General features: G+C 44.0%; 1 protein-coding gene across 2 annotated transcripts in view; it reads right to left on the bottom strand.

Moving 5' to 3' along the window:
- Positions 1 to 12,366, bottom strand: part of c1qtnf4 (C1q and TNF related 4) — a 48,473-nt gene extending 36,107 nt beyond the window's left edge. Inside the window, exons 1-2 of one of the 2 annotated variants that reach the window (XM_006804434.2) lie at positions 11,990 to 12,079; positions 3,182 to 3,327 (exon numbers count right to left, since the gene is read on the bottom strand). Coding sequence is in view for 1 of the 2 variants with exons in the window: in XM_006804433.2 (XP_006804496.1) it covers positions 11,990 to 12,059 (70 nt within the window). In the remaining variant the exon portion in view is untranslated. Of the gene's footprint in view, positions 1 to 3,181; positions 3,328 to 11,989 lie in introns of both variants that reach the window. The other variant, XM_006804433.2, reaches the window with a different exon arrangement.
- Positions 12,367 to 12,799: the final 433 nt, after the last annotated feature.

The following is a 12,799-nucleotide window of genomic DNA, read 5'->3' as shown; positions in this document are numbered from 1 at the left end:
CCATGAAGGCAGCAGGCTGCGACTGATGTTGTGAAGCCGCCTCCCTCGGCTCCTACCTGCTGGGAGGGCAAAATCAAAGCACAGGCTTCTGAGGGAGGGTGGATAGGAAAGTTCACACCTCAGACTAGAAGTCAATATCAAAATGTAGACTGGGACTGAGGATGGACATCAAAGTGTTCAGTCTAGTGTTATGATTATGTCCATTATCAGAAGGAGCAGCCCCAGGAGAAGAAATAAGAGTCATGGGGTGATCCTGAATGATTATGCCCTTTGGGACTGGATCAAAGATTTCTATTGTAGAAGATTGTTTTTAGCATCCCCACTGATGTCTGCATTACACAGGTCGTATAATCAGAAGTGTGCAAAGAAAATCCCAAATGAGTCTGAAGCTCTTGGACAGGATGATGACAGGTAACACCCCGAGTCTGAGCTAAAAAAAAACTTCTGTTGCCCTCAAAGTCACCTTTATAGATTTGTAATGCTTCTAATTCACTCTGTCTTCTAAACCAGGCTTAGAAGCAGGACTTTCTGCTTTTTAACTAAAACAGTTATTGCAACAACTATTTGACAAAGTGTAAAATGGAGAATTTATGTCTCTGATTTTTCAATGTCCTTAAACACATTCTGAGAAGATGACTAGGGTCGTTATTTAGCATAAGTGTAAAGTTTTGTTTTGGTCCCTTCATCAGCTAAGAGAAGGAGATGGACTTTAATAAGACTTGTCTTATTAAAGCATTATCTGCATTCAAACACTGAACGCTACCAGCTCCATTCAGCTGACATGTCGTAATCTTCTAGTAGCAGATTATAAAATAGTGCAAGTTTACATGACTTGAGCAATTTCTGTTGCTCCAAAATTCTCTTAAGATATACATTTTAATCAAATTGTAATCAAATGTGAATCCAAGCATGAGCACAATAGTTGGTAATGTTATCTGGAGCTTTCATGTAACAAACAAACATCACGTCCACCATCAGTATATACAAATCTAAATAAGGGCGTGTACTGGGACTGGGTAATTTATTGTAAATATTTTGACTTACAAAATTAATTTATTACCAGTTAGGAAAAGTCCCATTGATTAAATCTGTATCCCTGCAGCTTAACCTCTGGGTGATGTGTGCACATCTTTATTGTAATGTAATGTTTTATCTGAGGAGCTACAGCAGATTATCTAAGAATGACTCAGAGCTTAACATTATCTGCTGCTCTACCAAACATGTCGCACAGTTCATTGCCATGTTAGATTTGAATTAAGTGTAAATGAGGTACTTCATATTATATTTTGGTGCTACAGTAAATGTCTTCAACTTTAAACAGAGCATGCTGCCAAAGGGCATGACACACACAGGAGCCCTGATCATGAGGGGCATTACGACGTCAGAGGGTCGGGTTCATTGGGATTTATGTGTGCCTCGTTTTCACATCGTTATCTACAGCAGGTTTATGGAAATCCATGTAAAGTTTAAATGAAAGTGAAAAGCCGGAGGGCTGGATTAGGTTCTTTGCTATTTACATAAAAAATAAAGCCTATTGGTGGATTTTTGTTTTCTGCAGGAATATGCAAAGTGTTTCATCACAAGGTCTGTTTGTTTCAGCAGGTCCTTTTATTGCTCCCCCCATCTGAAAACTGCCCTGTGCATACAGCTCAGCTCCTGACCTGTGAGGGAGCATAAATCCCAGAGCAGTAAAAACATATGCTTAAATGAAAGCTTTGAAAAAACAAACAAACAATGAATGTGAATGTATTTATACCCCAGACTGAATAGAAAAGATGGATGTAGCCCGAATGACAACACTAATTTAATTTGATTCGTGAGGTACTTATCAATCAGAAGATAGCCACACTCCAAATCACTCCATGTTTAGTGTTTAATTTATTATTATAAATGAGGAAAAATTACAAAATGAACATCATATCATATTAAATGAGACTTGAAACTAAGAACAGAGACCACAAATTCACAATTAAAATCTTGATTGAAGTCATAGATAAGTTAGCATTAGAGACGCTTCCCCATAGACTTCTATACAATCAGACTCTTTTTGCATCAAGAGGATTGGGATGAGGAGCTGCCCCTGCTGGTCACTGGAAGGACTGTAGGATTAAGGTATTAATTAGGAATAGGTTTCTAAAGATTAAGATTAAGGTACCTAAATCTTCTTAGAACCAGAAGTTACATCCATCTTTTAAAACCTATGATTTATACATGTTTATATATCAATTCTCACGTTGTCTGACATCATTACTCTTGTCCTATCATCTTCCTTCTACCTTCTTTGACCCAATGAGCCTCCCGTTGTTTGGTTTAAGTGTCCATTATTGTCCCTTTCAGACTCATTCGTTCCCCCCATCTCGAACTCACAGATACCTCAGTCATAGCTCCATCTAAGCCTCAGACTCCGGGGAGGTGTCCTAAAGCCTATCAGTGCTGGGATTCAGTTCTCCCATGATGGATCATGGGAGTGTAATTGCCAAATATATATATATCAAGTCTCAGTGTGTCTGTATCTGTTGTATTAAAGTTTTGATTTAGCGGTCGAGTTGTTTAGACATTTCCCATGTTGTATTTGCCAACCTCTCACTGCTGAGACATCATGCAGTTCCTCTTGTACACCAGCCTCTATTTATCAGCACAGCAGGGGGAACGTGCTTTGGGTGGATAACCAGTTTCTTTCCTCTTGTCCTTTCCCAAAGGTGTTTTTTTCAGTTCTACTTTTGGCTTTTTATTCTTCGGAGGTTTGGCATCACCCTACACTGGTTCCTCTTTTCCTCCCTTTAAAAATGCACAAAGAAAATAAAGGGAGGAAGGTATAATAAGAGCCCAACCCTTGCTCAAAAATACAAACTGATGGAGCAGCCTGATGGAGCAGCCTGGCGACCTAGGCCTCATATCAAAGAGAATTGGGGGGCTGTTATCTGGAGGTGCAGTGACAGACCTCTGCTGCTTCTGCCCCTCTCATTAATCCTTCTCCCTCCCTCCTTCCCTTCACTGCTTTTCCTCCTCCCTTCCTCAGCACTTGTCACCAAGCTGTCAGCTGCCTGCTCAACTGTAGACACACGGACCAGCCTGGGGATGGGATGCATGGCAGGGATGGAAAGAAAGATGGAAAGACAAAGAGAGAGAACTGACAGATCCAATATGAAAGAGAAAAAAAGAGTTGGAGGTGTAAGCCTACCTTGTCAGCCTTAGCAAACAACAGAAGAGATCAATTTCTATGAACTCTAATCCATCCTGTAAGTGTCTTCTTTTTCCTGCCAGTGTCTGAGTACAAAGAAAACCCAAAGCAGAAACACTGCTCTCTCAATCCTGTCAATTCACCTGCTAAAGAAACAGAAAGAGAGAAGGAATAGAGAGAGAAAGCAAGGAGAATATCGGCGGTGGCAGCAGCCTAGTTTCTTGCCAGAAAACATGGCGAGGTTCGATTCATCAGTGACATACGAGGTACAAGCAGCAGCGGGAGTGAGCTGACTGCTGCCTCGGTCCATTATATGTGCGATTACAGGGGTTGAAGGCACAGATGGCAGTCAGGTAAGGAGCTGGTTTAGATTTCAGTAAGATTTAAACACCAACAAACTTCCCTTCTCAAACTATCCTGCAATTTGTGGTCAGCTGCTATGGTCTTGTGAGGAAGGTGAATAATTAGCACAGGAGGATATTTCCAGCCCACCAGGACGGGCTTAATGATCTAAGACTAGCAGGACACATCTTCAGAATCAAAGAACTTCTAAGCATATAGTTAGAAATCTCCGCCCACTTATTTTTGGTCCGTTTATTTAATGCTTAAGAAATATCCAACTTTGTCATGCTTATTTGATTTTGATCCAGTTCCCTTTCTATCATAAACGGAGGTGTGTAATCCATGGTATCTTAAATAGTGAGTGTATCAAACATCCACGGTGCTGACTGATCACATCCTCTCTGCAAACTGAAAATGCATCTGTGTACTGAAGGACAATGAAAGCAGCAGAAGAGTCCAGAGACTTCCTAGCGGCTTAGTGAGCTTGCAGCAGTTGCAGCAGATGGCCCCGCCCTTCCCTGAGCCTGGTTCTGCCAGATGTGTTCCTGTTAAAAGGGAGTTTTTCCTTCCCACTGTTGCCAAAGTGCTTGCTCATAGGGGTCATATGATTGTTGGGTTTTTCTCTGCATGTGTTATTGTAGGGTCTACCTCACAATATAAAGTGCTTTGAGGTGACTGTTGTTCTGATTTGGCGCTGTGTAAATAAAATTGAATTGAATTGATTATGCCAAGCGTTTCTTGAAATAAATGCCAAACACGCTGACAGCGATGAACCTGCTGATCCCGAGTCGTGTTTGTCCAGTCAGTTTGGTGTCCACATCACGTTTAGCTGCCACTTTGGTTATATACCACAACATGGGTCAATAAAGAGATCACACTTCATTCTGCTGTGTAAACTTTGTGACATTGAAATTCAACCTCATGGACGAAGAATCCAAAGTCAGTAGTATTAATCATCTGGGCTTACTATATTTAGCACCAGCCCATGCTCTCACCTATTTCCACCTTAAGTTGGATTAGTGACTCAGTTTTTCCACTCATCTCTTGGCAGCCTGCACAGAGATGAGTTGTTCTGCTTGTGAAAACAACTCTGAACTATTTTTACCCCTGACTATATCCTTCCTGGTTTTTCTGAGTTGCGATAATAAAAGTCTCCTTAAGATTTTTAAAATTTTGAATAAAGATATTTCAGTTGGCTAAAAGAGGCGCACCAGCTGAAAGAGCAGCTGTGCTGTCCCTAAAGAGCCACTGTAAAAACCAGCAGTGGCTGCTAGTTTGTTTTTATACTGTAGTAAGTGGTGCTAAATTTGGTCTGTGAACTTCTGTTTGACAAAGTTTGTAGATGGGCATCAATCTTCTTCTCATACCACAGTTCGGGGGTGGCTGAGGGTCACAGCAGGTCATCTGCTAATTGGGTGGTTGGTATTTTGATCCCTGACTGCTTCAGTCTACATGCTTCACCAAAACTCTGAACCCTGAGCTGCCCCTGATGCATTCACTGGAGTGTGTGAGTGTTAGACAGAAAGCACTTAGATGTTGGAAAAAAGCGCTCGTATGAATGTGAATAAGACAAGTTGAATGAAGCACTTAACCAGAGAGGAAAGTGCTGCTTAAGAACCAGTCTATTTACAGCTTCTGTCCTTGCTGTTTATTTGTTTTACCCTTCTGACTCTACACCAGTGTATCTTTACCCAGTTTTCACTCCCGTTATTCCCATCTCACCCATTTACTGCATGATTGTACGTTGGTAGCTTACTGTGTAATGCTTGATGGTCATAAACAAACACAATGCATTGAGTCATGTTTACTTGTGCTGACTGTTGAATTTCTGGAAACTGGACTGAAAGTTGTTCTAAAGACAGCTTGCATTTGACAGCATGCACACTGTTCTGTGTGGGATAACTTATTTCATCCATCCATCCACTGCGGCAGGGATAGCTCAGTAGGTAGTGGTGGCCCCATGATCGGAAGGTTGGTGGTTCGAATCCACTGAACGGCTACCCTGAGGTACCCCTGAGCAAAGTATTATCCCTACACACTGCTCCCCAGGTGCCCAATGGCTGCCCACTGCTTCACTGAGTGAATGGGTTAAATGCAGAGAGGACTTTCCCCATGGGAATCAATAAAGTATACTTTCTTTCATTTTCTTCCGCTTATCCGAGGCCGGGTCGCGGGGGCAGCAGCCAAAGCAGAGAAGCCCAGACCTCCCTCTCCTCAGCAAACTCCTCCAGCTTATCCGGGGGGGACACCAAGGCGTTCCCAGGCCAGCCGAGAGATATAATCTCTCCAGCATGTCCTGGGTCTGCCCTGGGGCCTCCTCCCGGTGGGACATGCCTGGAGGCATCCTTGTCAGAAGCCCGAACCACCTCAACTGCTCCTTTCGATGTGGAGGAGCAGCGGCTCTACTCTGAGCCCCTCCCAGATAGCCAAACTTCTCACCCCATCTCCAAGGGAGAGGCCAGCCACCCTTCAGAGGAAGCTCATTTCTGCCGCTTTTATTCGCGATCTCGTTCTTTTGGTCACTACCCACAGCTCGTGACCATAGGTGAGGGTAGGGACGTAGATCGACTGGTCAACTGAAAGCTTCGCTTTTACACTCAGCTCTCTCTTCACCACAACGGACCGGTACAGCATCCGCATCACTGTGGCCGCCGCACCAATCCGTCTGTCGATCTCCCGCTCCCTTCTCCCATCACTCGCAAACAAGACCCAGAGATACTTAAACTCCTTCACTTGGGGCAGGGTCTCATCCCTGACCCGGAGTGGGCACTCCACCCTTTTCCGCCTGAAGACCATGGCCCTCAGATTTGGAGGTGCTGATTCTCATTTCCAGCGCTTCACACTCGGCTGCGAACTATTCAAGGCGAGCTGGAGGCCATCACCTGATGAAGCAAACAGAACCACATCATCTGCGAAAAGCAGAGATGATATCCTGAGACCACCAAAGTGAAAGCCTTCTGCCACTTGGCTACGCCTAGAAATTCTGTCCATAAAAATTATGAACAGAATCGGTGATAAAGGGCAGCCCTGGCTGACCCACCAGGAACAAGTTCGAATTATTGTCAGCTATGCAACGGTTGTATAAGGAATGAATGGCCCGTAGCAATGGGCCAGTCACCCCATACTCCTGGAGCACCCCCGACAGGACACCCCAAGGGACACGATCGAATGCCTTCTCCAAGTCCACAAAACACATGTAGACTCAAGTATCCTCGAGAGGATAAAGAGCTGATCCAGTGTTCCACGACCAGGAAGAAGACCGCATTGTTCCTCCTGAATCCGAGGTTTCGACTAGCGGACAAACTCTCCTTTCCAGCACCTCGGCATAGTCTTTCCCAGGGAGGCTGAGGAGCGTAATTCCCCTGTAGCTGGAACACACCCTCGGATCCCCTTTCTTAAAGATGGGAACCACCACCCTGGTCTGCCAATCCAGGGGTACTGCCCCTGATCTCCACGCAATATTCTAGAGGTGTGTCAACCAAGACAGCCCTACAACATCCAGAGCATTCAGGAACTCAGGGCGGACCTCATCCACCCCAGGGGCTCTGCCACCAAGGAGTTGTTTAACTGCCTCAGTGACCTCGCCCCCAGAGATTGGCGGGTCATCCCTTTCGTCCCCAGACTCTGCTTCCGCCATGGAAGACCAGTGGGATTGAGGAGGTCCTCGAAGTATTCCTTCCACCGCATGACAATTTTCTCAGTCGAAGTCAGCAGCACTCCACCCGCACTATACACAGTGCAGGTAGAGCACCGCTTTCCCCTCCTGAGTCGCCTGACGGTTTGCTAGAATCTCTTCAAGGCAGTCTGAAAGTCTTTTACCATGGCCTGAGAAAGCGAGGAAACAAAAGCATTGCAGTATTGTGAACCTGTATAATCACAACAGAAGAATCCACAGATGGATTGTTTTCCATTCGGGGTGGGGACTGTGCTTTTGGGAAAGTATGAAAGGGTTCAGGGTGGAGTGAACTGTGTGTGTGTGTGTGTGTGTGTGTGTGTGTGTGTGTGTGTGTGTGTGTGTGTGTGTGTGTGTGTGTGTGTGTGTGTGTGTGTGTGTGTGTGAGAGAGATATTGTCAGGATGTTGCTGGAGACAGATTAGTGCAGCAACAGAGGGATTGTCAGATGATGACGCCATACAACTCAAAGACATCGTCTGCTGCAGTACTGTCACTTTCCTCTTCTTGGGGCTTATTTTGGGACTTATTTGTAACTTGCACTGATCCAAAGGTGTGAGGTTTAAAATAATCAGAGTGTGTCTCTCTTTTTTCCTTGTGTGCTTCTCACATGATGCTTTGCATTCACACTTGCCGTGTCCACTGTTCCACAACACTGCACTGCAATTGGCTTAGTAGTTTTTTCTTTTTCCTGCGTGGGATGCATGTTGTGCTTTCAAGATTGGCAAGCTCTGAACAAACAGATCTCCACCTGCTTTGAGTATTCTGGTTGGTGCTTACAGATGGGCAATCAGTGACTGAAGTGGCTCTTGCAAATATTCCACATTCAGTTTTATTTGGAAGGTGCTGGCAGCCGTAATGTCAAACTATAGCCTGGTAAGCCTCAATAACACAGGGGACCCGTGACTCCTTGGACTGCTGTGATTGCCTGTAGTTTGTATAGAAGATGACAAGCTGTCTGCAAATTGCCAAATAACCACAGACAAGTAGTGAAATTTGAAAAAGCTAAATCAGGAATGGAGAGTGTTCACCTGTGTGCCTTTCTGTTGAAACCACCACTTTTCAAAGGTGTTTTCTTTACAGGTGGTTGGTCTCTGTTTCCCCTTTCACTGCTGCTTACCAAATCGTTAACAAGTGTTTGCACTTGTTGGCAACTCTCTCATAGATTACACGTGACCATGCTAATCTGCTAGCAACCACAGCAATTACAATGAGGTTTTCAATACAGTGCCAAATACTTCTTTGTGACTAATTTCACCTAGTGACACCAAGCAACCTCCCTCATTCTTCTCTATGACAAGCTGACAGCAGGTTGCCAGCTGGTCTCTTTGTGATGGTGGCCTTAATGTCCCCCAAAGCTGTTCTCTTCAATTCATGACAAATAAAAAACAGCAATGTCTCATGGCTGAGCTTGGATTTGCACAAACTATTTCCAAACTGAAATGTTGTGTTTGCTGTGATGTTTCAAAGATCAAACACTGCTACCCCAGATGACTTGGAGAAGGTTGCTCACATAATTAGTTGCTCATACATCACTCAGGTGTCTTAGTTAAATACCATTAAGCACAAAAACACAGAAAGTATCTCATTATCTATTTTTGTGATCTCTGGTTCATCTAAGTGTTTTTATTTTCCAAGGATAAAAATGGTGATGCTTACTGCTCAGTAATTGTGTGATTAATATTAAATTATATGTGATTATGAGATTTTAAACTATGATTAAAAGACAACAAAAAGTATAATTTATGTTGGCTTTGATAAATACAGTATTTTTCTGCAAATGATTGACTTCAATTTATCAATCTAATGCTAAATCACAACAACAGTTCTCTCAAGGTGTAAAGTAAAGACCCCACAGTAATACAAAGACAACAAAGAAAACTCTCTAGCACGAGTACAAGTAAACTGCATTTCTGCTGTTTTCTTTTTAAAGTGAGTGCACTGGTGGTCACACCTCAGTAACATCGTGATGGATCTGGATCTGTAGTGATCGGCTCTTTATGCCTTCAGTGCCTTTTAACATTGAACGCCTGAACTATGTGTAGATGTGGCCAATGAAAAGATGGACCACTGTTTTTCTTTCCTATACCCTTCATGTGTCAGGAGAAATGGATGCATTGATATGGATTTTTTTAAAGCTCCCATCAGAAGGCATTCCTTTGGGAAAAGCTGCACCTGTCACAGTTGGAACAGTGAGCAGCAGAGTGAACCCTTTCTAAATGAGAATTAAAGCATGACAAAAAGGAGACTGACTGAGAACAGCATGGCTTCAACTTGAATAAATCTTTGCCCTGTTTTTCAAGTATTTGAGCTTTTTCTTTTTGAATATTTGGGAGGGGTTGCCGGCCTTTTCGTTCTCACACACTCATACAAACCACACTGTTAGTGTTCAATATGCAAGAAAAAAAAGGTTTGCACCTTTTAACCCTTTCCCCCTTTGCTGCATGCAACATGTTGCTTTCCAGCACAAATGAACAAGTCAGGCTGACTGTTTGGTGCAGGAATGCAGAAGATTAAATGTTATTTACAGAAGCTTTAGGGTTGTGTAGCTGCAACTATTTTAATCTCAGTCTGTCTGTTAAAACCCCAAACATCATCCTCAGAAGTACGTAAATGCAGTCGCCTCAAGCTACGATCTTCATATGCTATTGTCACTAAATGCTACAGGCTCGTATTTATTATGAAAAATAGGGCTCACTTGAATAAAACTTGGTTGCTTAAGCCAAAGAACTTATTAAGCTGCTGGTTTTACTTCTTTGTTAAGCATCCTACGAAACACATGCTTTTGTGGCACGCACTATAAATACACACATGGTAATGAGGGAATGACACACAGGAGGGGAGCACAGCTGAACCTAATTCACAAGACACAAACCTTCAAAGTAAAACAGGATATACACAGACTGTTTTACAACACAAACTCGGGGACACGAACAGAACACAGAGGAAAGGCACAGGTAGGGATGATAAAACACTGGAATCAAGCCTAAAGAATAAATACAAAATCAGAATAAACTACAAAATAATAACAATAAACTCAAAATGCTGGGTCACCAACCCAGGATCATGACACAGCAGCAGCCAAAAAGCAAAAAGTCCACAAACCAGTGCGTAATGTCATGTGGCTACATCTATCGTCTGCATAGAGTGTATGTTGTCAAAAGGATGGTCGACTTAATACAGCAATTCAATTTTATTTTATTTATATAGCACCAAATCACAACAACAGTCGTCTCAAGGCGCTTTATATGGGAAGGTAGGTCCTACAAAACTAAATACAGAGAAAAACCCAACAATCATATGACCCCCTATAAGCAAGCACTTTGGCAACAGTGGGAAGGAAAAACTCCCTTTTAACGGGAAGAAACCTCCGGCAGAACCAGGCTCAGGGAGGGGCGGGGCCATCTGCTGTGACATGCTGAGGTGAGAGAATAATCTTAGTAATGAATAATCTTAAAAGTAGAGATAGTGTCTGTCTCCTGAATCCAAACTGGAAGCTGGTTCCAGAGAAGAGGGGCCTGAAAACTGAAGGCTCTGCCTGTATAGTAAAACCGTACAACAGGTTAAACGACACCATTTACAGCTGCAATCTACTGCAAAGCAACAAGTTTGAAACTTTCCTCAACCGCTTGATGCTCCCTCCCTCCGGGCTGTGTTTGGTTGAGGCAATTCTTTACTTGTCAATTTATTGCGCTGGCAGCGTGTATATTTTTATATCTCATAACTCTAGGTTTCTTTGTTTGCTCTCACGACATCAAGAGCTCCTCAATAAAAGAAGGCAGAAGCAGCTGGATGCAGGCACACACACACACACACACACACACACACACACACACACACACACACACACACACACACACACACACACACACACACACACACACACACACAGATGCTGTAAATAACACCAGCATATGTCCCTGACAAATGTGTAATCTGCACACACACTGAGCACGAGGATCAATCTGTAGCCCGCAGCAGCCGTATGTTACACTGATGCGGATTAAGATATTGTATCTGCAGACAAAAGGAGTCAACCGCCTTTGTGCAGAAAACCCATCTTAAGATAAGAGAGATCTCATCTCCTCAGCCTAATTCACAGCCTCCTTCTGCTCTCCTGTATCTCTGCCGCAGATAATGGCAGATAAATAAACCATAGGATATCCACTCATGCTGTCTTTGCCACACTGCAACCCACCGTGGCAAGATGTTACAAACAAGACAAAGCAACTGTAGCTCAGCTAAACATATGCAAGCTGCAGGTTGTCCCTCTGCTCGCATTCCCACAGCGCATTATATCAGCCCAGCTGCCACATGTGACATTATATAGACATTATATGCATTACATCCTCTGCTTTTGTGAGGTGTCACTGTTTCTGGAGATCAGTGCAGATAAATAATACATGCTGCTCAGATGCGGCATGACTGCTGAATGCGCACTGAAGGCAGTATAGCTCTTTTCTCCCAGCACTTACACAGCAAGCAACACTTAAAGCATCCATTAACATCACACCAACACTTACGCTGCCCTTTGCTTTTTGAGCTCCTCTGGGAAATTACTTATCAGAAAAATCAGAGCACATTCTGGACTGGTTGTCTTGTTTGTCTCTCAGGACATCTGCTGAACCCCGAGTGACGCGCTCGATGCATGCCAGCACACTCACAACTTAGGCTGCGCTCCCAGCACCAAGTTCCTAGTATTCTCTGTTGCACCTAAATGTCTGCATTACGTTTCAGCATGCACAAAGGCTACAAGCCGTGCTTCAGAGGGGAAGAAGAAGTGAGCTGTCTCACCTGTATGTATGCGGAAGGTCTCTTCTGTCCTGGCCGTGTGCAACGCACAGAGCTGAAACTTCTGTCTCATCAGCGCTGCTGGATAAACCTCCCCCCTCACCCTCTCTCTCTCTCTCTCTCTCTCGCAGTCTGCTCTCCCACCCTCCCGGCTTTCCCTTCTTGCTCTTTTTTCTCTGTAACTCACTGTGTTTTCTCCATCTGCCTTTTTCTCCCTACTTCAGTGCCTTCCCTCGACCTGCTGCTGCTCATGTTGTCTTTGTACATATAATTATATATTGTACGGCTATATTGCTATTGGAGGCTATCATTTGATAAAGAGCTTTTAGATGAGGTGCAATGCGTACCACTGCAGTGCTGGAGAGATGCACTCGGATATGATGCTCTGTTAACCTAGATCCTAGTCTGTGTGTGTGTGCGTGCGTGTGTATGTGTTCCCACCTGTGTTTTCTGGTGCGTGCGTGTTTGTGTGTACGTTCACAGATAATGGGAGGGGAGGAGCCTCCGTGCCATAACAACCGTTGGGCTTCGCTATTTGGCGACAGCGCTGCCAACTTCCTCCCTCCCGCTTCTTTGTTGGGAGTTATTTTCTCACCTCTGGGAGGCTGGTGGGTAAGGCGCGGGGGTAGTGGGATGAAGAGACACACTGAGAATACGTGTAATGCTCTCAAATTGAAATTCATCCTACCCGTCTCCCTTTATAATCTCATTCAAATTCCACAGTCTGTTGCTCACTCATATTTAAATGAGCACTTGACTAAATCCCTCCTGTGCTTTCGCTTTTCTTGGTCAGCCTTTGGCAGGCTGCTGCGC

Source organism: Neolamprologus brichardi, chromosome 1, assembly GCF_056152115.1.
Source record: "Neolamprologus brichardi isolate AB-2024 chromosome 1, ASM5615211v1, whole genome shotgun sequence".
NCBI lineage: Eukaryota > Metazoa > Chordata > Actinopteri > Cichliformes > Cichlidae > Neolamprologus > Neolamprologus brichardi.
The sequence above is the reverse complement of the archived record's forward strand: the minus strand, read 5'-3'. Positions and strand labels throughout refer to the sequence as shown.